Source organism: Neovison vison, chromosome 6 (assembly GCF_020171115.1).
Source record: "Neovison vison isolate M4711 chromosome 6, ASM_NN_V1, whole genome shotgun sequence".
NCBI lineage: Eukaryota > Metazoa > Chordata > Mammalia > Carnivora > Mustelidae > Neogale > Neogale vison.
In genome coordinates this window covers 210,165,639-210,190,819 of record NC_058096.1, presented here as the reverse complement: position 1 = coordinate 210,190,819, position 25,181 = coordinate 210,165,639, and the positions used below count along the sequence as shown (strand labels likewise).

Here is a 25,181-nt window from a genome sequence, read left to right as displayed (position 1 = left end):
CCCGACCGCCACCGCCGCCCCAAAGAAAGCCTGAGTCCAAGTTTGTCAGGGAGAGGCAGGTTTTATTCCAAGTGCTGGAGAGCACAGTCCCCACTCCTCCCCCAGAATGACCTCAGAGCAGAGGGATGAGAGCCCAGGAGGCAGGAGCAGCTCAGAGCAGGAAGGGGATGATGGGCATGCGCAGGGGCGGGTAGTCTCGGAACTCCTTCAGGTAGCTGCGGTGCTTGCCCTTGGCCCAGATGGTCATCTGAGTGAAGCCCACCAGGGAGAAGAGGGCCACTGTGGGGCAGAGCAGGGGCATCAGGGAGGGGCTGCAGAGCCCTAGTGGGCTGGGCCCCAAGGAGCAAGGGACAGTGGGCTCACCTGGGAGACACTGTGTCATGATGGCAAAGCCAATCCAGGACCCCACCTGTGGGGAGAGCGGTCGGGGTGAGGGTGGTTAATGCCTGCTGTTCTGCAGACGCCTCGCCACCCCCCGGGGCCAACTCTTCCCCCCAACCCTTTCAGAGTGAGCAGGTAGAGATCAAACTCCAGTGCCAGAGAGGCCTTGAGTAAACAGGAACCTTATGAAGCCGCCCCCAGCCCCCTAGAGCTGCCTTAACCACGCCCCAGCACCCAGAAAGGCCAGCTTTTCCATCTCCATATGCTCCAAATGGCTAAAGCAGTTACAGAGCCAGGCACTTCTATTAGGGGCTGGCCCCTCCATGTGGGTGGGACCCCAGCCCCTGGAGGGAGAGGAGAGGAGAGCAGGGCAGGCCCTCACCTCGTAGGTATAGTTGGGACAGGACACCAGCAGGAAGAGCCAGGTGAAGGGGTTCTTGGTAGGGTAGGGGATCTTCCTGGTTTTGGACCCTGGCAGGCAGGACAGGAGGGGCAAGTGAGACCCTCTTGAGCAGCCCGCTCACCACCACCCTCTGTCTCGGACAGGCCACTCACCAGCCGGCCGCAGGTCCCGCAGAGCCATGTGGATGGAGAAGTTGCCAAGCTGGCAGATCTGTTGGAGCGGCAGGGTCAGCCCGGAGCCCCCCAGACTCCCCACCCCATTCCCCTCCTCCCGGCCTGCTTACCACGAAGATGGCGAGCGCCAATTTCACCTGCTGAGCTCCGTAGGCTGAAGGGGAAGCAGAGAAGGGAGGCCTATGAGGGGAGAGCCTGGTGGGGTGGGAGGCTCCAGGGTGGGGCAGGGCAGGTCCAGGGCCACTTACTGGGGGGTGTGTAGAGAGGGTGGTTGATGTAATAGGCCATCCAGGCAGCGAAGCCCCAGTAGTAGGTGCAGTTCTGAAAGCAAGCAGGGCTGGGATGAGGCCTGGCCCAGCAGAGGGTAGGACGGGACATGTCCCACAGCAGGGAGCGGGGGTGGGGGTTACCCCAGGGCGCTCACCTTGAAGATGTTGCGCAAGGGCATGGTGCCGTGGGAGAAGCGGTGCACGAAGAGCGTCTCCAGCAGACGCTTGACGTAGTGGAATGAGTGGCAGATGCAGGCGAGACTAGGGTGCGGGGGAGCTGGCTCAGCTGGGCAGGTCCAGCAGGCCTCTCCCCCGTCCCCCACTGCCCCCTTCCACCTGGCCCCACTCACTGCACCACTGTGTGCCGGCTGGACGTGAAGTCGTATTTGTGGCCATAGATGAAGGGCACCCGGAAGTAGAAGAGCAGGTAGATGAAGAGGGGCCCTGCGTACTCGGTCAGGAAGACCTGAGGGTATGGGGAGCAGGTGAGTCCCCCCAACGTGGCTGGCGGGAAAGGAGGCCATAAATAGGTCTGAGACTCACCGTCACCCAGCTGATCTGGGCCCCTAGGTCCCGGAAGTAGAGTGTGGCCGTGGTGCCCACGGGCAGCTTTTGTAGAACATCCTCATCCTTCAGGGACTTGCCCTCTGCAGAGACAGGCCAGGGCTCAGGGCTGCCCAGACCTTTGCCCACCGCCACCCGGGAGCCTAGGGGCAGCCGGGCAGACAGCTGTACTCACTGGGGTCCAAGCGGAGGGACTGGCGGGCAGGGTACCACTGTGGATCTGTGGGGAGAGCAGGGCATCACAGCACACAGCACAGCAGAGCCCAGGGACCCCACGTCTCCAGTCCTGGGACAAGGGCTCTGAGGCCTGTGCCTCCGGGACACAGCTGGAAACAGCCCAGGCAGAGGCAGGATGTTGTCCTTCCGAAAGCCAGCAAGGGCGTTCCTGCCAATGGCCACACAGGGACACCTGCCCCAGGCAAGCCAAAGAAACCTGGGCCACACTGGGGGCATCTCTGCAGAACCCTGGGGGAGAGGAGTGCAGAATCGGGTCCCACCCAGAGGCGCCTGCCCAGAGGGGTCATGGAAGGCAGCGCAAATGGGCCCTGGACTTACGGGTCTTGGTGAAAAGGTTCTTGATCTCGGCAATGGTGGCATGGGGTTCCACCTGGGGGAAGCACAGGCCGCAAACAAGTTGAGGCAGGGTGGGGTATGATCAAGGACCCTTCCTGATAAGGGGGTTGGACCGGGGGCCTAGGAAGCTGCTATGGGAGGGGGACGGGTGGAGTCCAAGCCCCCCCCACCCCATGGCCGAAAGGAGCAGCAAGGGCCCTACCAGAGCGGGGTAGCTGTAGGCCTGAGGCTTGGTTTTACCAAAGGCGGCCAGGATATCCCTGCTTCACTGGGCCTGCTTCTCTGCCTCTCCTCCTCACCCCACTGACAGCTCCCCTCAGAAAGAAGGCCTCTAGGGACCAGAACTCCCACCTTCTTCCCAGGCCCCAAAGCCCTACAGGGTCCACCAAGGCCGCTTCGTCTCCTCCCACCAGGAGCCAGCTCCTGGCCACACCCAAGGGCCATCGCTGCCCACTCCACCCCAAGCTGGCAACGACAGGCCTGGGGACAGTGTCCCTTGTATGCCTGAGGAGCAGGTAGGGAGTCCAAACACGTTGGAGGGGCACAAAGGGTCCAGCTGGACAGCTCCCATCTCCTCAGAACCAGAAGCCCCAGGAAGGAATAGGGACCCGGGCCCAGTGCCCTTGGCCCAATACAGCTGGCACCAGGGTCCTACCTTGTCCAGGAAGCAAAGCTTCTCCCGCGTCTTTGCGTCCAAAATCTCCACCTCGAAGAAGAGAACGGCCTTTTTAGGTTTTTTGGTCACTTTGGTGGGTGCGATCCGGGGGAGGCCATTGAGGCCGAGGCTGGGGCCCGGGCTGAGGCCCTGGCTGGCCTCCCGGGCCACCATGCTCATGTTCAGGTCCATGCTGCCCTGTTCTGCCCACCGCAGCCAGCGGCCCCAGCTGCCGGCCGTCAGCCCCCACCGCGGACCTCCCCACGCCAAGCGCTCTGGGCCGGGCCGGCGTGATCAAATTCTGCCGCGGTGCTGGAAGGGAGCCCGCGCCTGCCCTGGCACCGCTGCCTTCTGTGCCGCTGTAACCCGAGTGCCCCGCAGCCATGGCCCAGCTAAATATAAAACTGCCCCAGACTCAGCCCCCCAGGAGCCGGGCCACATACCTCCTGGGGGCAACCCCCGGGGGCTGGGACCCCTGAAACTGAGGCTCTCCAGTGGACACAGCCCCCAGGGGGCAGGGAGACCCCGAGGCAGGCACAGAGGCGCCTCCCGCCTGGGCCCAATACAGGGTGGATTCAGGTATGGGAGGAGGGTGAATGGCCCGAAGGCAGCCTGAGCCCCGGCACCCAGCTCCGGCCCACAGACTTCACTTGGCTTGGAGAAATCCCAGCTATTTTGAGAATCCGAGAGATAGATCATCCATTTCCCCTTCTGAGCTGTAAGAGACACTGCGGATTATTTTCCTTGTGCATTTATGTTCCCAGGGAGGTGACAGATTCCGGAATTATTGGTGCAGAGAGCCTCTCCCTAAGTATGGAAAGGGTCAGAAAACCAGGAAGTTTCCAGCTAGCATCCCGATCCTGGACTGATGAGCCCTCGGCCCCTGCCTCCCTGACCTCGCTCTCCACTCATTTCTCACTAGGTTCACCCAGGCCTTGTTCAAGGCCACCTCTGGGGCAGTCTTCCCACTGCATCAACCCAACAGAGCACCCCTACCTAGGCCCCAAACCCAACAGAGCACCCCTACCTAGGCCCCAAACCCCACAAAGCCCAGAGCACCAGCATGGTGCCTCACAGGGCCCCAAAACGTGGGGCCATAAGAGCCTGGCCACCCCATCCCCCACCCCCCACTGCTCTGCTCTGAGCCTCCAGAGTGTGACTGGTCTATAGCAGAGCAATGGAACAGAGCTGGCGGGGAGAGAGCCCTCAGGGGAATCTGACCCACCCGTCCCTAGCAGGTCAGAGAAGGCACCAGAAGGACCAAGAGGAGCAGTGAACACATGAACTGCTGGAGCTGGGGGGAGGCCCAGCAATGGCCAGCTGATCCCAAAAGGCCCAAGTGCTCCCGTGGAGGGCTTGGCACAGATGCTATTAGACATGGGGCCATGGCTGACAGGGCTGGGTCTGACCTCAAGTCAGCCACTGGCCAGCAGGTGCTGGTAGAGCCCCTGTAGCCTCACCCCTGGTAGAGCCTCAGTCAAAGGCAGCATGGGAAAAGGAGCAGGACCAGAAACCCAGGGCAGGGCCCCAGCCAGGGCTCTCTGAGGGCACAGCCCCCATCCACAGCCCAGGCAGAGGGGCCCACCGCAGCCAGCACCCCCAGAAGGAAAGGGCTCCCCTTATCCATCCCCCAATGACAGGAGGTGTAGTGGGCAGCAGACAGGACTGAGTCTGGCCCTGCTGTGCAGTCCCTGGGTGACTAGACCCTCCCTTCTCGCTGAGCCTCAGCAGGGGGCAGGTAGGAAGGCACGTACCTCCAGGAGCTATAAGTCTCATGAGACAATTCGAGTGAAGCACCAGCATGGTGCCTCACAGGGCCCCAAAAAGTGGGGCCATAAGACTGGGCATGAGGAGACCCGGTAGGAAGGGCACAGGCCCGGGTGCAGATCCCAGCCCCCCTAGTGGCTGGCAGCGTGTGGGCCTATTGGCCCACATACACTATGCCTGGCCCACACCATGGACAGGAGAGGGCCCAACACCCATCCCTGGCCTATGCCGCCTACTGATGCTGCACCAGATGGAGGGTACCTGCTGCCGACTGCAGGCTCGGCCCGGCTGTGTGGGCTTGGGGGGCATGTTACTGAGCCCCTCTGAGCCACACGGATAACAAAACCAAACAGAAGGGCCAGAAAAAGAAAATCGGTCCTACCACCCAGAGTGCCAGGCCCCACGAGGGGACTTATGGGAAAGGGAAGGGGCACATGCAGAATGTGCCAGAAAGGGCTAGAATAGCAGGGCCTTGGGCAAGCATAGGGCCTGCCCCGTGGCTGCAAGTATATTAATAGTTCCTGGGTCCCAGGGGGGCAGTGCCCACATGCCTCTGGAGCCCGTGTGGGGCGGGAAGGCAGCACTGCGCCTCCTGGGAGAGGAGGCCTCCGAGTTCCTGCTGAACCACTCAATAGCTTAAAATACAACCAGCCCCTCTCCCTGCTGGCCAGCTGCTGGGGGAGGGCTGAAATCCTACTCTCTCCCCCAACCTGGGCACCAGACCAGGGTCCCAGGGAGAGTCGGGGGCCCCCGACTGGCTGCCGGGAGAGGAAGCTGGGTGGCGGGAGGGGTGGCCGGGAGAGGGGCACACTCCCAGCCGCCGCAGCCACAGACGCGCCCAGGCCAGTCCCAGGCTGGAGGAGAGGAGACTGCGCCCTCCCAGAGGTAAGTCTGGCCCCTGGGGTGGCACCCAGGGGCCCAACCCACCAGGATGAGGGCTGCCTCTGCTCAGGGCCACTTTCTTGCCCCCAAATCCCAGGATCCAGCAGCCTTCACCCTGGAGGAGGTCTGAAAGGCCCTGAGGGGTGAGGGGAAGTGCGACACAGGACCTCGTTGTACAATTTCTGCAATTCCCCATATGTCTATAATTATTCCAAAATAAAAAGTGAAATAAGTTATGCTAGGTGGCAAAAAAAAGAAAGGAAAAAAAGTTATGCTAAGTAAAAGAAGGCAGACACAGAGTCACATATTTATGTAAAGTGTCCAGAATCGGCAGACACAAGGAGACAGAAAGACTGAATTGCCAGCGGCTAGGAAGAAGGCAGTGAGGAATGTTGCCTAATGAGAACCTGGTATCTTTTAGGGATGACAGAAATATTCTGCAACTAAATCGAGATGGTGGCTGCAGCGGGGCAACCGACAGTGTGAATATACTCGATGCTGCTGCACTATTTTCACTTTTAAATGGTTAATTTTTTTTTTTAAAGATTTATTTATTTGACAGAGAGAGAGAGAAAGATATCACAAGTAGGCAGCGAGGCAGGCAGAGAAAGAGAGGAAGGGAAGCAGGCTCCCTGCTGAGCAGAGAGCCCGATATGGGACTCGATCCCAGGACCCTGAGATCATGACCTGAGCCGAAGGCAGCGGCTTAACCCACTGAGCCACCCAGGCGCCCCTAAATGGTTAATTTTATGTGAATTTCACCTCAATCATTTTTAAGAGGAGGGCTAACAAACAGGCCCCAATTACCCATCTAAAAACAGGTCCCAGGGCAGGGAGCAGCAAGGGTTCCTCACCACATCCACCCACCCCTTCACCAAGGGCCGAAACATAGAGGACCTGGTCCTGTGCTTCCCAGGCTCCAGTCCCAGAGCTTACCCGTGCACTGCACCCCTCCCCACCCCACTGCCAACCCACCCCCTGCCCCGTGCTGAGCATGCCTCCCACGTCCTATGCTTCTCTCTCCCCCTCCCCCGGCTCCCTCGCTCTCTCACACACATACTCGCCTGCCAGGCCTGACGCCAGCCCGGGATGGGAACCCAGGGTAGGCCTAGCCCAGGTCAGAGTGTACAGGCAGCTGCCGAGCACAGCCCGTAGGCAGAGTTCCTGAGCAGAAAAGGGAAGGTAGCAGGCCCAGACCTCATCCCTGGGGAGAAGATAGGCCAGGGGAAAGGAGAGATCTGCCCTCCTAAGAGAGCTAGAGGCAGGGTAAGGGCTAGGTGGAAGGGGTGTTACATTTGATAGATGGGTGAGGAGGGTCACTGGCCCAAGGTCCCAGCACTGACAACAAGCAAGGGGTGTGGCACCAAAGCCTCAGGCACAATGGACACAGAGGACAAGGATAGGGCAAACGTGCTGGCCTGAGACACGGAGCGTGGCTCTGCGATGACAGTTCCACTAGCCTGGGAGGAATTCTCACCCAGGCGCCTGAGATTCCAGGGTCCAGCCAAGAGCAACTCGTGGCATGCCAAAAGGTCAGGGCATGGGGGGTGGGGAGAAGGAGCAGGGTAAAGGGTGGGAACACAGCCCACCCTGAAAGAGCCGTGGGGACCAGGCTGCAACATTCCCCAGCCTGGAGAGGAGCACTCAGAGCCACTGCTGAGCAGCAGGGCCCATGGCCTTCACTGTCTTCATGGAAATAAAAGATGTTGCAGATCAGCCCAGCACTAGCAGAAATGAGGGTGACATTTTCTGAGCCCTGTTCTGAGCCAGTACTGATGCCCAGGGCAAGACTCAGGGATGAACCCCACCTAACAGATGAGAAACCCAGCGCAGTGGGAAAGCAGAGCAGTTATGCAACTACAGGAGAGGCTCAGGGCCTTTGCACATGCTGTTCCCACTACCTGGACTCCTTGCCCCCCAGACCCTACAGGCCTTCTTCCTTTACATCCTCGGGCCTTCAGACAAATTCCCAAGTGAGGTCCTTCCTCAGAATAGCAACTCCCACAGACCAGCTCCCGAGGGCAAGGATTCTTCTCCATCATTTCCCAGCAACCAGAACAGCCCAGCAAGGAGCTAGCTAGGCTCAGTCAACAGCTGCATGAGGCAACTGGGCTTGCCCAAGGTCACACACACCAGGACCTAAAGCTCCCTCCCCACCACCCTCTGAGCCAAGGCCCTTCCCTGCTCTGCCTTTACCACAAGTCAAGGAGCCACGCCCACCTTGCCAAACCCCAGAGCGGAAGGGTGGAAGCTACTGCCTGGAGCTCTCCCTATTCTAGGACAGGACCTAGCTCCTCCTCTGTGAGGCCCACAGACATGCCCCTCCAACTCCAGTGACCCTGGGGAGCCCCACATTCTGACAGCTGGACCCCCCTCCCAGGCTCTGGGGCACTGCTCACCAAGGGAAAGGGTCAGTGACCAAGCCAGCTCCAGCTCCTGGGGAACCCTGCTGTCTTTCTTCACCAGCAACCCCAGAACAGAAGGGGATCCATGCTGACAGGCTCTACATGGCCTGGGCCCTTAGAGGCACTACCACAGGCCCAATGGCCCCCTCACAAGGAAGGCTCAAGGGCCTTCTTGGCTATTAGCACATTCCCCAGGATCTGAGGTCCAAAAGAACCACCTATTTCCTGGCTGTGTGGCCTTGGACAAGTTATTCAACCTCTCTGAGCCTCCATTTTCTCATGTATAAAGTGGGCTGCCCTCACCTGCCATCTCACAGGATTACTTTAAGATTTACAAAGCTAATAACAACCACAAAAAGTACATAAACTCGCCCAGCCTAAAAGTCATCCTGTGAAGAATAAATACTACTAGACCAATACTGGCAAATAGTACAGGCAAATAATCCTGACCAGGCCATGAAGGGGCCCAACCACAGGACTCCAAGGTCAGAGAGGTGGTGTGATAATGCTCCACCCAGCTGTTGACAGTATCTGGGAACCCTAACAACAGCAAGACCCCAGGGCAGGAGAGGGGCGGGGCTGCAGTGCTGTCCCTACAGTGGTTCCCAAACTGAGCTGTGGAGGCGGCCCTGCTCTCCACTGCCCCCTTGTGGCCGTGGACTCCACTCCCACCTGCCGGAAGACCGCCCCGCCAAGCAGGCAACTCCAGGGCAGGATGGGGGCAGGATGGGACCAGGACGGGACCAAGAGAGGGAGCACTAGTTCGGGCTCTGCCACCTACTACCTAAGAGGGTCTTGGCAGCCACTGTCCCACATACATTCATTCCTTCCTTCATCCATTCCTGCCTCCCTTCCTCCCGCATCTCAGGCACTGCAGTGAACAAAACCAAGCCCATGCCTTCACAGGACGGCCCCCCAGACTGTGCATGCTGTGAGGGAGGGGGGACAGACAACAGTGACATGTTCTGTCACCAACAGTTGTGGAGAAAAGCAGAACGGAGCAGGGGATCCAGGGTGGGGGGAGGAAGACCATTTTCCACAGTGGTCAGGGAAAGCTTCCCTGAGGAAAGGGCATCTGAGCAAAGGCCAGTGGACGTGAGGGAAGAAACTGTGCACACGAGGCAGAGGGAACACCAAGTACAAAGGCCCTGTGGCTGGGCCGGGCTTAGCACGTCTAGGAGCAGGAAGGCCCAGGTGGCCAGAACTGAGTGAGCAAGAAAGAGTAGAACATGAAGCCACAGAAGGGATAGGGCAGGTCACAAAGGGCCTTGTGGGCCCCAGGGAGGGCTCTGGCTTTTACCCAGAGTGAGGTGGGTACCAGGGAGGGTTTGTAAATAGAGGAAGGAGGGGATCGGGTGCTCGCAGGCACCCGCTGGGAATTGGCAATAATGTGGACGGGAGCAGGGACATGGCCATGGAGGAGTGAAAACTGCTGGAGTCTGGACAGACTGTAAAGGCAGAAGCACAGGGTCTGCTGATGATCTGAAGGGGGACAGGGGGGAGGCTGAAGTTTCTAACCTGAGCCCCAGAAGGAGGGGCGGCGGGAGAAGTAGGCACCACCCGAGCCCAGGTGTGAAGAGCCAAGTTTTGCAAATCCTGCTCCTGCAGGAGCTGGGGAGCCCAGGCACCACTGCCCACACGGCCTGCAGCCCAGGGGGAGATCAGTGTCCCTCGTCAAGCCTCAGTGTTCCCATCCCTACCAACACAGCCAGGCCCACTGCTCCCCAGTCCCCTCCCATCTGCGAACAAGACTCAGCGGCCTCAGGGCCGAGTCCACATCCCAGGGCCCCTTGGAACAAGGGGCAGGCACAGGCCTGAGGGTCGCCCTGGCTTCCAGATCGCCCTCATCCACTCCCACTTACACACCTGGAGCTTCTGTGCCTCCTAAGATGGGACTTGCCCAACAGGTCTGTGTCAAGAACAGCAGGCCTGGAGCTGCAGCAGCGTCGCAGGCCCCTCCCCTCATCCTCGCCTTCCAACCGCACAGCAGCCGAGGGAGCAGGGGCTGTGAGCTCCACTTCTTAGACGAGGAAGCTGAGTTCCAAAGGGTGAGGGGCACACCCACCTCAGCCCAGATGCACACTCCTGTGTATTCAAGGATGGCCAGCGCCTGCCACAAACAGGCCTCTGGGGCCACACCCCCACACAGCACACACTCTGCAGGGGCCCCGCGGAGAGATGGCACGAGGCAGCACACCCTGCCTCCAGCAGGCTCTCTGGGACCCCACAGGGGTCTGCCTGCCAGGAAGAGGCCATGCATCTGGGCCATCATTTGCGGGGCAGCCAGGGCTGTGAGGGAGTGTGTGCCCTGGTGGATGACATCTCCTGGGCCCAGGGCACAAGAGGGCTGCTGTGGGTGCAGGCCCTGCTCAGTGCAACTTAGGACTCCGGGCAAAGATGCAAAGGTCCTGAAAGGTCCTTCAGCTGACTGGCCCAGGCAACTGGTGGCCCCCACAGACCCCCACTCAGGGTCCAAGGGCTGCTACACCCAGAGGACGGAGGTCTGGCCCCCAAGCGGCAGGGCACCCAGCCCGCCCACCCATTTCACAGATGCAGAGGCTTGGACACATTTGCCTGGACTCAGCGACTCGAGACTTGCAGCTCACTTTCCCTTCCACTTTCCAGAAATATCGAAGTCACACTGCTCATGCCAGGGTAGCTGAGAAGACCCTGGGCTCAGCTGCCAAGAAGCCAGCACAGGCCGCACCTGCTCCGCCAGAAATACCTCCTTCCCCAGTGGCCTCAGCTCATGACCCCATTTCTGAGGTGCACAGGGCAGCTGCACCAGCCTCCCCAATGTGCCCCGGTAGGAACAGAGCATCACCAAGGCTGGGAAAGGCTGGGAGACCCTGACCCACTCCCAGGCCCTCAACCAGCCAGTTTCCATCTCCCACCCCCACTGGCCAGACAAGAGGAGTCAGTGTGTGACTGCCAACATCCCTAGGTTCTGGGATGGGGGCCAAGAGACGCTGGCAGAGCCCCATGCAGCCCAGCAGCATCCTGGAGGGCATTCTCTGGGTGCTCGTGTGACCCCAGGTTGCTTGCTGCAACCACACAAAGCCCCACCTGAAGGGGACACTGAACCAACATGGCAGGGACTCGATCTCAGGCCTGTTGACCAGCTGCTCACTGGCACCCACAGCCCACGCAGCTCCCTGAGCCGGCACAGGCCGCATCTCTCCGGCCTCCAGGGAGTACTGGCCCACCCAGAGCAGAGCTGCTAGGGCCTGTGCCATCTGGACGTGCCTCTGGAGTAATGTCTATCAGATGCCTACTTGTGCCAAGGACTACGCAAAGACCTTCACGTGCATAGCACACCCAGCCTCACACGGTCTGAAAGCTAAGGACTGTGACCCCCGTTAGGCAGCTCAGAAACAAGTGGGCCCTCCCCCCAAGGCACACAGCCAGGAAGTGCCAGAGCCAGTGCCAACCCGCCGGCTTGGGCCCAGAGCCCCCACTCACCACCACGATGTAATACCACGGCCACGCTGAAGAGCAGGGTTAACTGCTAAAAGGGGAAAGGGACAGAGGGGCCCCTGGATCCAATCCTCTGAAAGGCACCCCCCTCCCTGCTGACGCTCCAACGCCAGCACACTAGTCTTGGAAGGTCCAGACCCTACAGAACGTGCCACCTCCACCAGGAGTGTCCCCACAGGGATCCCAAAGGCTGAGACTGCTCCTCCCCAGGCCTCAGCCTCCTGTGGCCCCAGCACACTCAGGGTGCCAAGGCAAATGTCGCCTTCTGACATCACAGGAAGGGCCCAGGCAGGCTCGGCAGCTGTCTTAATGCTTCCCGCACGGTTTCCTGTCGTGGGCGGAGGCCATCAGGGGTGAAAAAGCAGGGCCTAGGAGGGAGCAGTTCCCAACACTGAGCAAGACATAGTTCTGCAGAGGCCTGGGGCAGCCCAGCCTTCCCTGCCTGAGCCTTGGCTTCTCCATCTGGTCAGTGGGAATGTGAGAAAGAGGACCTCACACAGATGAGTCCTGTGGCACATGTGGCAGAAGTTCTGCCCCGAGGTCCAGAACCCTGCCCGCGCATGTGATTCGGCTGAGGAGCCCTGGCCGGGGCAACCTAGGAGCAGCACAGGGTCTCCGACGGGGGAGCCGGCACCCAGAGCTTCAAAAGCTCCCAGGTGACTGATGGGGACAGCCACCTCGAGCAGGCCTGCCTTCCTCAAACAGGCCCTGCCCCCTGGAAGAAGCCCAACATCAATCCCTTGAGGGACTCGGCAGGCCCAGCCCCTCCCAGTGGGGCCCCAGCCTTTTCCCATAGTGGCTCCCCAACCCCTCCTTGCCCTGCCCCCGGGGGCTGTGAACACCAAGCCCCCAGCCATCGCCAGCTCACACTGACTCTGTCCGACTGCCACTATCAACTCCATTTCATACATAGGGAGGATGAGGCTCAGCCCCACAAGTCGCCAGCCCAGTGAGCCCTGGCGACAAGCTCCAGCAGCAGGACCCCATCTGTTTTTGCGCCCTAGAACTGAACGCTCTTCCTCCAGGGCTGTCCCTGGCCCCAGACCCTCGGGGAATGGCCCAGGTCTGCACCCCTGCACCGCCCGGCCAGTTGAGGTTGGTGACCATGTCTGGTCTCTGCATCTCTTGAGCAGGAAGGTGCCATCAGGACAAGAGGCCAGACGTGGCAGGAGACACAGCCCTGCAGACACAAGCCGATGGGAGCAGCAGGAGGAGTTCATCCAGGCCGACCCCCGACCTGCGTCCAGCACTTCTGGCCCAGTGGGGCAGGCAGGTTAGTCCACCCCGGAAGCTCTTCTGGAAGAGCCCACTCTAGGATCCCCAGGGCCAGCCTTACAAACACAGCCAACAGCTAATGCCTCCTGCGGGCTCACCATGTGCCAGACATATTCTCTACACAAATTATCTCTTTTACTACTAATCCTTTGGGGAAACTGAGGCTCATTCATTCAGTGCATAAATATTGGCTGAACAGTGGCTACATGTCAGGCACTGTTAAAGGTTCTGGGGATTCAGCTATGGAAAGAGATCTAAATCCTTGTCCATGTGCAAAGGACATTTTTTGGGGGGGACAAAGATAAATAAATTTACATGTAATATTAGAAGATGCCATTGCCCCAGGGAAAGCAGCACAGGAAAAGGGGACAGGCAGTGAGAGGGGAAGGGGGAGTGTACAGTTTTATATCAAGTGATCACGAAAGGCCTACAGAGGAGACGTTGAGACAATTCCTGAACGCACTGGGGAAAGAGCTCCTGAGAAATCTGAGGACAGCATCAGGCAGAGAAAGCACCTGTGCCAAGGCCCTGAGGTACAGCATTCTTGGTGTGTTCAAGCAACAGTGCAGAGGCCTGTGTGGCTGGAGGGAGTGAGCAAGAAGGGGAATGGGGCAAGGTGACAGGCTGTGCAGGGCCTCAGAGGCCACATTAAAACTTTGGCTTCTATTTCTTTTTTTTTTTTTTTTTTTTAGATTTTATTTATTTATTTGACAGACAGAGATCACAAGGAGGCAGAGAAGCAGGCAGATAGAGAGGAAGGGAAGCAGGCCCCCTGCTAAGCAGAGAGCCCGATGTGGGACTCGATCCCAGGACCCTGAGATCATGACCTGAGCCGAAGGCAGCGGCTTAACCCACTGAGCCACCCAAGCGCCCTTTGGCTTCTATTTCAAGTGAGATGGGAACCCTGAGGGCTCTGGGCAGAGCAGGGATATGACCTGACTTAAAGAATCCTTCTGGACTATAGGGGAATAGGGTGGAAGCAGGGAGCCCAATAATATCAAATTAAAAGATGGCTTATACCAAGGGGTCGGCAAACTATGGCCCACTGGCCAATTCTGGCCCACCGCCTGTTTTTGTACAAGCTAAGAGATCTTGACATGTGGAAATTACATGAAATTCAAACTCCAGTATCCACAAAGTTGTATCAAACACGGCCACACTCCTTGTTTAATGTATCATCTAGAGCTGCTTTTCTCAAAATGATTGAGTTGAGAAGATGTCACAGCGGTTGAATGGCCCACAAAGGCCAAAAAAAATACTTACCATCTGGCCCTTCATGGATAAAGTTTGCCGACTCCAGACGTGGGCCGGGGGCGGGGGGGGGGGGCTGCATTCCAGAAGTACTCTGAAGGCTGAGCTACAGATTTGCTGACTTCAGGACGCCAGGCATGGAGAACAAGCAGAGTCAAACAGCCTAGGAGTAGGGTGATTAGAAGGCTGAAGTGCCATTAACAGGAATGGGGAAAAGCAGGTTTGAGGGGGAATCTGGAGCTCAGGTTTGGATATTTAGTCTGAAACACCCATTAACAGCCCCCACGGAGCACTCCAGCTCACTGAGAAAGCACATAAGGCAGAGGTTGGGGGTCCTCTGGAAGTTCTACGAGGCTTTTCTGTTGACTGAGAAGTTCCCATTCACGCTCTCAGGAAATGCTTACTGAGCCCCTCAATGTGCTGGACCGGTGCTAGGTGCTGAGCTTGATGAATGGAAAGACCTATGTGTGATTCCAGGGTGCTGGGATAGAATGGTGGGCACAGCTAAGTGGCCATGCTCCCCCACCAGACCTGCTCATGCTCAGGGGGAACAGGGGCAAATCATCTATCACCTACTCAAGGTCAGGATACACCAGGTGCTGTGAAGAAAAGTAAGCAGGGCAGTGGGCCCAGAGCACCGCAGGAGGTGGTCACGGAAAGCCTCTCTAAGGAAGTGAGATTTGAGCCACCCCTAGAATGAAGCCAAAGGAAGGACCAGCAAGAGGCTCCCTGTGGGAAAAGCAAAGGCCCTGAGGCAGCACAGTTTGGGAGGGCTGTGGAACATGAACGGGCTGCTGCAGAATGAACTTGAGGGTGAGCAACTGAGGAGAAGGCTGGAGAGGAGGGAGGCCCAGACAAGCATTCTGGAAGTCGCTGGAGTGCCACAACCTGCTTTGGTTTTGAGAAAGATCCCCCTTGCTGCCAGGGGCAAGTGTGGAAGCAGACACAGCTGTGAGTCTCAGAAACAACCCAGGCCAGAGACCTCAGTGGAGCCTGGACTAGGGCACAGAAGCACCAAGTGGGGAAAAAGACTCTGATTCCTGGATCCTGACACACCACTGACTCAAACCAAGTCGCCAGTTGGGGTTGGGGGCACGAGGGAGGACTACATAGGTAAATACCAGATGTATACATACACCTCAATCAAAAGATGCAGCCCAACTTAAGGAACAGGAAAACACCAGGAGGGGAAACTGTGCACCCTGGGATGCACCGTGGAGGGAGGAGAGCAGTGACAAGAGGATGTCAGCTGAGAAGTACAGGGTTTCTGGAATGTTTAACAGGCCTCCCTGCATCTTTAAATGGAATGGTGAATTAAGAGGAAAAGCTTGGCTCTGGCAGTTGACAGAGGGGTGTGGGACGACCCCCCTGGCTGTCTTCCCACCTGCAGCATTACCTGTGAGCACCACCTTGAGCCCTACAGGCCTCTGCTGGCTCCACTCACCCCTCGGGTCTGCAGTAAAATGAAGCAAGGGACAAGGAACCCAGGAGTTCTGTACGCACGTCCTTCCCCGTGCCTTCTCTCTCCAGGGTGCATGTTCCCAGGCCGAGTCAGGGAGACTGGCAATGACTGCACTTCTGTGTGCCATCCACGGACACCCCCGGTGGGCCAGAATGTGGCACACAGTACGGTCCCTACGCCCACTCCTCAGACTGTGCCCGGGTCTGTTGTTCTGTGGCTTAGCACTATCCATGAGATCCCCACCTTATCCTTACATGAAAACTCAGAATTCAGGTAACTCTGGGCCAAAAGGGGATTGGGGGGGGGGGGAGGCCAGGAGCCCACTGGAACTGCCAGCCCCGAGGAGCAGCCGCACACCCGAGCGTGCAAGGGTGTTTGCTCATCCTCGGACTGCGGTGCTGTGGGGGGTGAGGGCAGGGGGCGGTGCATCGGGGATGTGGCAAACTGCTTGAGCCTGCCCTGTGCCTTGCTCTGTAGGCCAGGGTCTCTAACAGACATGCACATCATCACTCGTTCCAAGGTATGCGCTGAAGTCCCCACCAGGGGCCCAGGCTTACAGAGATGGAGGGATTGCCACACACAAACCCTCAGTAGGTGCTAAGTTTTACGTGCAGAAAACTGAAACAGGAGAGGCCCCAGGGTGGTGAGCGTGGCCTGGGTGGGTCAAGGGGAACCTCTTAGAGGGGACATTCAAGCTGAGCCCTGAATGATGGGATTCCCAGATGGGAAGGGCAAAGCCACCTCTCCTGAAACACTGGTATTCAGGACAGGGGTTGCACAGCTCAACCCAGCCCTGCCCTGCGGTAGATGGAGGGCGGATCCCCATCCCCAGCCAGGAGATTAGTTAGACTTCAGTCTCTGCAGTAAACAGTACTCAGTAACATACTCTTTCAGACTACCTGTATCTCCTCAAGAATTCTGATTGATACGCCCCCACTCCCCACCAAGAGATATGTTTCCCCAATCGCACCTTCCCCCAACGGGGAGTCAGACTCCTGAGGGGTCCTGGGAAACAGCTGCTCCCCACAAGAAGAGTGGAGGCTCCAGCTCCGTGAGCCCCTCCAGCTCCGACCTGCTTCCTGATGCTGGCACTCCAGTGCCAGGGCTCAACCGCCCTCCCCCAAACTCGGCCGACCCGCCCCCAACCCGAGGAAAGGCACCATTCCCACGGGCCCCGTCACAAACTGGCATGGCCCCAGCCAGTTTTCCCTGGTCCCTTTAAGAAGGAAAGAGTTCGGAAGGACCCAGACAATGACACAAGCCCTGTAGTCTACAGGGCCCACTGAATGGCCTAGGGACACTGCTTACATAAGAGCCTGGTTCGAGCAGGGACAGGGACAGGACTGTGCCAGCATGCCAGTCACTGTGACCTACTGAGAGGCCCTTTATCCCTCAGAGGGCTGGGAAAGGCTCGTGGCCCATCTCTAACGAACCACGGGACTAGAGGAGGCGGGGTGGTGGAGCCCCAAACACCATCCACCACCCACTAGTCAGTAATAAGGAAAAACTACTCTGTGCATTTATGTAACAAAAACCTAACACAAGGGCCCCTCAAGGACTTAAAAATAAACCACCCTCTGAAAATTTTAAATCTTAGGCAAAATCAACAGAAAAGGGACTTCATCACTCTCAGGATAAAGTCCACAGGTCTCTGCCCTGTTGACCTCACCTCTTAACATGGGACACCCACAAAATCTGGCCTCCAGGCCTCGGCACTGCTGCCCCTCATCCCTTCCCTAAAAACCTTCTCCTTCGGGCCTCAGCTTAGATGGAAAGACCTTGAGGGCAGAGGCTGTGGCTACTTCAGCCCAGTATTCCTGGTGCAGTAAAGGTAGAGAGAAATACCCCGGAACAAATGAATGAGTAAATGACAGATGGAAGCAGACAAGTGGAACCCCACAACAGGAGAACGCTCGGACCAGGACAACCTACCAGCACCCTGTGCGGTCAGGGGCAGGCCGCAGGCAGATGCAGTGCCAGCAGCTCACGGGGAGAGCGAGTGTGAGGAGGAGCAGGATGACATGGCTGGGCTGGATCTGTGGCTCGAGGCCAACAGGCCATAAGAACCCAGCTTCCCCCAATCAGGACCACTAAGGACTGGCTCAGCCCAACCCATGAGACAGAGTCCTCAGCCAGGTCCCAGCAGCAGCCCCACACTCACCCTCTGGCCCTCCAGGATCCTGACCACAAGGAGAAGATGCGTTCATTCATCCAATCATTCATTCAACAAGGACGCACTGGCCAGATGCTGGGGAAGCTGCAGGAATGAGACACAAGGAATCCCTGCCCTCACGGAGCTCACAGTCTGACCGTGAAGAACCCAGATGGAAACGCAACCACGGCCAGAAGGAAGAGGAACAGGGTGCTAGGGAAGGGGCGGAGGTCATACCCCAGGGAGGATGGTCCAGGAAGGCTCTCTGCATGACTTTGAAGCTGAGCTCTCAACAGTAAGGAGTGACCAGGGAAAAACAGAGGAAGAGCATTTCTGGCTGAGGAACAGGCATGTGCTCAGGGCAGGAATGTGGCTGCGGGTGTTTGAGGAGATGAAAAACAGAGGTGTAGTGATGAATGAGGACAGCAGCGGACAGAAGACGCCAAGAAGTCTCTGAGGGATGGTTTTGAGCCACAAGTGCTAAGATCCTCCTACTTACATGGGGAAGCCCCAGTGGCTGCCGCAGGGGGGGGGGGGATGGGGCATGGCCGGGCGGGGTAAGAACACAAGCTGCCCGCTTCTGAGTGAGGAGGCTATGACTGACATCAGATGACCAGGCCCACCTGAAGCACCCACTTCTTGGGATGGTTCTTGGTCACAGTAAGGCAAAAAGTGGGTTCTTTTTTTTTTTTTTTTTTTTTTTAAAGATTTTATTTATTTATTTGACAGAGAGAGATTACAAGTAGGCAGAGAGGCAGGCAGAGAGAGAGAGGAGGAAGCAGGCTCCCTGCCGAGCAGAGAGCCCGACGCGGGACTCGATCCCAGGACCCTGAGATCATGACCTGAGCCGAAGGCAGCGGCTTAACCCACTGAGCCACCCAGGCGCCCCAAAAAGTGGGTTCTGACTGTGATGCCGTTCGGCCAGGGATCTGCCCATAGAGAAAGAATAGATCGTCCCAAAATGGGACTTCCAGCGTGTGTGACAGCGTATCAAGACTGACCACTGATCACGGGCTTCTTCCTCCACCTTCTAGGTGTATTATTTAGCATGAATCCATCTCCAGCAGCACGTTCAATGAACCAAGCCTCATGGCCTGTTCACAGGCAAGTTTGAAGTCATTCAAAAGAGGTCACATGCAGAAAGCATTTCAGGTAATTTGACTGACCATCTGTCCAATGATTTGTCCTTAACCACCTAATGCTCTGTATCTTGACTGCGGGCCACAAAGTGTGCTGGGCACTTTACACCCCACAGGTAGCCCTCCGAGATAGGGGTCTTTATTCTGCCTTCTCAGGTGAGAACACTGTCCCAAGGGCAGCCGTGGTGGCCACCAAAGACCACCATGTCCTTCCCGACCACATACTTCATTCTTCCTCAGTGCACAGGCACCGGGGCCCACCCACAGAGAAGCCCACTTTGGTCCAGCAGAACCCTGGCTCTGCCACTCACTGTGGGACCAAGGGCGCTTTGTTTCACCTTTTTTTTTTTTAAAGATTTATTTATTTATTTGACAGAGAGAGATCCCAAGTAGACAGACAGGCAGGCAGAGAGAGAGGGAAGCAGGCTCCCCGCCAAGCAGAGAGCCTGATGCGGGACTCGATCCCAGGACCCTGAGATCATGACCTGAGCCGAAGGCAGCGGCTTAACCCACTGAGCCACCCAGGCGCCCTTCGCTTCACTTTTTTGTCGTAGTTTCCCCATCTGTGAAACAAGTTGAGTCCCTATCTCATAGTTTCACTATGAGGATTAAGTGAGTTAACAAAGAAAAAGCACTAAGAGTATTACATTAGTAGTGGCTTGACGACAACGATGATGCTCTGGCTGTCCCTGGGTATTAAAACCTCCTCAGCTGTCACTGGCAACAGCAGCTAGAAGGTGTTAAGACAGAGGCTGAACTCAACCAACCAGCCCCCCAGGCCTCTGGCCAAACCTGTCAGTGAAAGCACAGGTTGATTCCCAACCAAACTCAACCGTACTGTTGAGTCCCCTTCTAGCACAGTCCCCACTCAGGGCTGTCAACTCTCCACTTAAACTCTCCTCAGGAACCTGCTATTCAAGGGGTTCAAGGGAGTCCCACCACCCGGCTGGCACCCACACCCACACCCACCACTCCCACCACTCAGATCTTCCCACTCACCTCCCCACCTCAGCCCCCGGCTCCACCCCGCCTCCTCTGCCTAGGCCCCGCCCTCCCGCCCTCCACCCCACCTCCCTACCTAAGCCCCACCCCCCCACCGCCCCCACACCCCCTCACACCCCCCTCTTCCCACCCCTCCCAACCCCAGGCTCTTGGCCTGAGCACACCGACACAAGGAAAGTCTTTAAACTTCTCCGTGGTTTTCTGGGCTTGACAGTACAGATGGAAGTCTCACCTCTAGAATTCTGAGGGTCAAGTCCATCCAATTTTAAGGCTGAGGCAGACCCACTGTCAGCAGCCCACGTGTCCCCTCCCATTCTCCCTCCAGGGATGTTCTGTTCTTAGAACAATGGAAGAGCCCAGCCCAACCCCGCCACCAGCAGCCTCTGGAAGCATCAGCAGGGCCAGAAACGAAACAGCCAAACTCAGGGCTAAAGCCCAGCTACACTGCAACTTAATTTGTTTCTCTTATGTGTAAAGTAGAAGTAATACTCATGCCCACCTGATTCCTCTTCTATGGATGAGGAATCAGACAGACCTGGGTCCGGATCCCGTCTCTACCACGACAAGATCTTGGGGCAAGTTCCCTCACCCTTCTGGGCCTCGGGTCCTTTATCCACAAATGAGGGGACAAAGAGTACCCAACCTCTTAAGTTTCTGGATGGACACAATAGATGTGACCTGTCCCTGCTATTAATCCAGCAGGATTATCCAGCCCAAGAAGAGGGGATCACAACCAGCATCCCAGCCTATCCGCTAATGCAGAATCAATCCCAAAGGCATTTTTGGAAGGCTTGTTCTTTCTCTGCAGCAGGCAGAAAGGTGTTGAGAGTAAAGGGGCCAAGCAGTCCCTGTGTCAGAACACAACAAACACCTTTCTGCAGACAGGCACCAAACTGAAAGTACAAAAGTCAAAGAAACGCACACATTAAATTGGGTTCAATGGCCAGAAAAACCCTAATTACCCCTCACCTATTCCAAAAGTACACAAGAATTCACAAGAAAAAAAGTACAGAAAATAGCAGACACCCAAGATCCCATCTCCCAGATTTAACAGATATTTACATTAGATTCCTTTTTTTCCCCCAATAAAACAGACATAGCTGAAGCCTTCCTCAACCTCTTTCCCCAATCCCTCCTTCCCCAAGCAATGGTTCCTCTGTGTAATTCCCACATATTTGACCTCTAATTGCAATTTATCCTTTTATTATGTACATATTCATGAACATTACATATAAAGCTCATTTGGTACTTTTTAAACGTATAGAATCTTTTGCAACTTGCTTTTTTCCACTCAACAGGATGTCTGGAGATCTATTAAAGGAATGGGTAATCAAACAAGATTTTCTTTCATATAATGGAACTGTGCATTTTACGCATACCCTTTCATGATAGATTCCCTGCAATTTCATAATGTTCTTTAATACTGGCCTTTGCTTTCCCAACTACGTAGGTTTCACTTGCCCTCAAGGAGCAGTCCCAGAAAGGCTCAAAGAGGATAATCAAGCTGTCCTGGTCACATAATCATTTGCTAAGTGGCAGAGCCAGGATTCCACCCCAGGCCTGTCCAGAGGCCACACACCTATGATATAATGACAGGTCAGTCTACTTTCTCCTTAATTTTTCCTTTCCTGCCCAGTTTTCTGACTCTAAATAGAGATCGGGACCAGAACTCTACTTCCAGAACTTTCACATACTTATTCCTGCAGAGAAAGCTGAAACAAAACTTGCCTCAGGCAGGGTACCATGTTGGTCTGGAATTATTTGCAAAATAAGCACCAACAGAATTACCCTTTTTGTGGGGGTGGAAGATCCTAAATGGGGGCAGTAGGGACCCCAAGGGGATGAGGCTTCATCTCCATGTACCCAGCTAAAGGGAATGGGCAGTGATCTAGGCTCAAGGAGACTGCGAGGCACTGATCCTCCCAGGAATTAAGAGGCTCATTTACAAGATGCAGCAGCTGTTTCTCCAGTTACTACTGGGATCACTACTTTGACCTCCCATCTGCAATGACAAAAACAGCAATAAAAAATATATATCTTGTAGCCTGGGATAAGCAGGATAAGCAGTTCTCCTATCAACCCTGCTCTGAACCCAAGACAATCCCAAGGCCTGCTCTGGCCTTCCAAGGAAACGACTTCAGCCAGGTCCCAAGGGTGACCTGTTCTATCTGCTTCATCTCAGTTAGGCTGAAGGGATACTTTTTCCTCCCGGATCACAGAGGGGAGACTGGCAATGATGCTAAACTGTAAATGAAACAGCAACAAATCTGCCCTCCAGCTGGAACCCTACCTGCCATAACATCAGATACCAGCCCTTGTGAATTCACTGCGTGACACGTGTCACACCTCATACGGTTCAAGCATCACTTCTATCCTTTGTAAACTGCACTTTATAATCTCGAGGTCTCTCTCAGAGCCACAAAGGTCTTTTGAGGGAGGCTATGCCCTCAGTAGACAGGGGGTCACTTGGGGTGGATGGGGTGGAAGGATGCATAAGATCCAGAACAGAAATATACTCTTTGATGTAGATCACTGAAACTTTTACTCAAACTGTTAAATGTGAGTGAAAGCACCCCAGCTATTTTTATTGATCTGCAACAAACACCTGGAGTAACTAATCTGCTTGCTGTGAAACTGGGCCAGGACACAAGGGCTCCTCCCACACAGAAACTGTAACTATCACCTCAGACACTACTTGGCAAATGTTAGCAAAGAATAATTGAGAACACAGCTAAATACCTAGCTTTTTTTTTTTCCTCCAAGGTCACTTTGGGGATTTTGTTTGTCTGCTTGTTTAATGTTGTTTTTAAATATTTTATTTATTTATTTGACAGACAGAGATCACAAGTAGGCAGAGAGGCAGGCAGAGAGAAAGGGGGGAAGCAGGCTCCCTGCTGAGCAGAGAGCCTGATGGGGGACTCGATTCCAGGACCCCGAGATCACGACCCAAGCCGAAGGAAGAGGCTTAACTCACTGAGCTACCCAGGTGCCCTGTTTAATATTTTTTTTTAAGATTTTATCCATTTGTTTATTTATGAGAGAGCGAGCGAGCACATGCAGGAAGGGGGTGCAGAGCAGAGGGAGAAGGACAAGCAGACTCCACGCTGAGCATGAAGCCAGATGCAGGCAGCCTATCCCACAACCCCGAGATCACAATCTGAGCCAAAACTAAGACACCCAATCGAATGAATCACCCAAGTGCCCCTCCAAGGTCACTCTGAACAGTGGGTTTGAAGCTCCACCTTCCTTCTGGGAGGGAAAAGATTTCAGTAAAGTAAAACATGTTCTCCAGTCCAAACCATGGGCCCTCAAGCTGTTCTCAGCTTCTGGAACAAAAGTGATGATGTCAAGGGTCCTCAGAGGCTTACTTTATCTGAGGCTTACTTCATCTGACTGCTAAGTAAGAAAGCTAAAACTACATTTTGCAAAATGTCACATGGATGTTCCATCCTGCATCTTTTGAACTCTGGCTTTTTCTCTAGGATTATAAGAGGGTTTGAGAGGAAAAACTAGATTACAACTTTATTCTATAATCAGAGTTGAATGGGGTATCAGAGACTATTGAATTCTACCTCCTCATTCTTGGTATTATGTCAAAAATGAGTGAGAACTTCTGGGATAAATGTTTCAAAGATTCTGGGTAAATTACCAAAAATAATAATTATAAAAGGGACAAACGAGGTAGTGGTATTCAACTTGTAAATAAAAACAGGGAATCTCTTTCACTTATATGTGAGACTATTAATGTGGTCAACTTCACAGAGACAGAAAGCAATATGGTGTGGGTGCCTGAATGGCTCAGTCGGTTAAGTGTCCAACTCCTGATCTCAGCTCGGGTATTGATCTCAGGGTCACGAGTTCAAGCCCAGTACTGGGCTCCATGCTGGATGTGGAACCTACCAAAAAAAAAAAAAGGAAGGAGAGAAGGGAAAAAAAAGAGAAAAAGAAAGCAGTATGGTCGTTGCAGAGGTTGTGCAGAATGGGGAATAAGGAATTACTGTTTAAACGGGACAAAGTTTCAGTTTTGCAAAATCAAAAGGCAAGAATTCTGGAACTGTATAGTGGTGAGGGTTGCACAACAATGTGAAGGTACTTAATGCCACTCAACAGGACACTTACAATGAATGATTAGATGGTAAGTTTGATATTATGTGTATTTTGCCACAGTTTTTTAAATTGAGAAGAGAAAAAAGATATCTCTACCTGCTAACTTTCATTTGAGAACCAGCATGGCCTAGGAGCTGGCAACTAAGACTCTGGAGTCCTGAATTCATCTCTCTGTTCTGCATTTACCATCTGGGGGCCTTTGGGCAAGTCGTTCGACATCTCTGAGACTATTTCTTCACCTATACAAATGGGAATAGTAACAGCCTCCAATTTCAGAGGCCTATGAGAATAACAAAACAAAGTAACAGAATCTCATAGCACAAGAATAATCCCAAACTGAATTATTATTATGCGTATAAATAAGTTTATTACTTAATGTTACTTAAAAGTCAGTAATGATCAAATAATTAAGTTATTAATATTATATTATCAACTAGGTCGCTAGGCGCATTAGAAGACTTCGTTTTAAGGGGAAAAGAAGTCCAAGTTAGGAGTCAGAAGACCTGGGCTTCCAGGATGGCTGTGGCCACCAGATTTCTCCCTGGTGCAGGGGTTGACTAAGATGATCTCTTATATTACCAAAGAGCAAGATCAGCTTTGCTGCTCGGCGGGGGCCAGCCCTGGAACTGCACCTCCCTCACCGCCTAAGCTTCTCGGGGACGTCCAGGTCGAGGGAAGGGGTCCAAAGTTCGTGCCGGAGAAGGCTGACTGCAAAGCCCCTTCCAAACTAAACCTGAGGAGGTGTCATGGTACAAGCTTGTACAACACAACCACGAATCGGGAGCAAGCGTCCCGTACTTTGTTCCTCCCCTGCCAAGTCTGTCCCTCCCCGCTGGGGGAGCTACAAGGAAGCTGCCAGCATCCCGGATCCTGCAGAGACCCCAAGAAAAAGAAACCCTCAAAGAGCCTGGGTTGCAGAATTATAAATACCCTTTTGCACATGCGCACTGCAATTTACGAGTGGCCCGGGGCACAACGCGCGCCCACTGCGCCTGCGCCGTCCCGGTCGCCCTTAGGGGCATGGGAGCAGAAAAGGGGTCCCGTGGTCCCGCGAAGAAGAAAAATGAATTAATCTGCGGCGGCCGCTCAGTGCGGGTTTCCTCGTTCCTTACCTCATAGTGCTTCATGGTTCCCTCACACGGCCCCTACTGCGCCTGCAGCCGCTGCTGACTACCTGCGCGCAACAAGGAACAGACTCCTTCACGCGCTCGCGACGGCCGCCCGACACTAACCTCGGTTCTGCG

At 55.3% G+C, this 25,181-nt stretch overlaps 1 protein-coding gene across 1 annotated transcript; it reads right to left on the bottom strand.

Moving 5' to 3' along the window:
• Positions 1-41: 41 nt before the first annotated feature.
• Positions 42-25,181, bottom strand: TECR (trans-2,3-enoyl-CoA reductase). Its single transcript, XM_044253823.1, has 13 exons — positions 25,050-25,181; positions 3,019-3,069; positions 2,346-2,397; positions 1,966-2,010; positions 1,770-1,873; positions 1,577-1,692; positions 1,382-1,487; positions 1,206-1,278; positions 1,068-1,111; positions 937-994; positions 764-852; positions 364-409; positions 42-279 (listed from the first exon to the last, which is right to left on the bottom strand). Exons 1-13 carry the CDS (start codon positions 25,062-25,064, stop codon positions 152-154), a joined length of 927 nt encoding a protein of 308 aa, XP_044109758.1. The 5' UTR covers positions 25,065-25,181; the 3' UTR covers positions 42-151.

What these genes read in the sequence shown, in the direction of transcription:
- TECR (XM_044253823.1), bottom strand. An exon ending in AGCCGGCACACAGTGGTGCA is followed by an intron (nt 1,488 to 1,576) that starts GTGAGTGGGGCC and finishes CCCGCACCCTAG; the next exon opens with TCTCGCCTGCATCTGCCACT. An exon ending in CATGACACAGTGTCTCCCAG is followed by an intron (nt 280 to 363) that starts GTGAGCCCACTG and finishes TCTGCCCCACAG; the next exon opens with TGGCCCTCTTCTCCCTGGTG.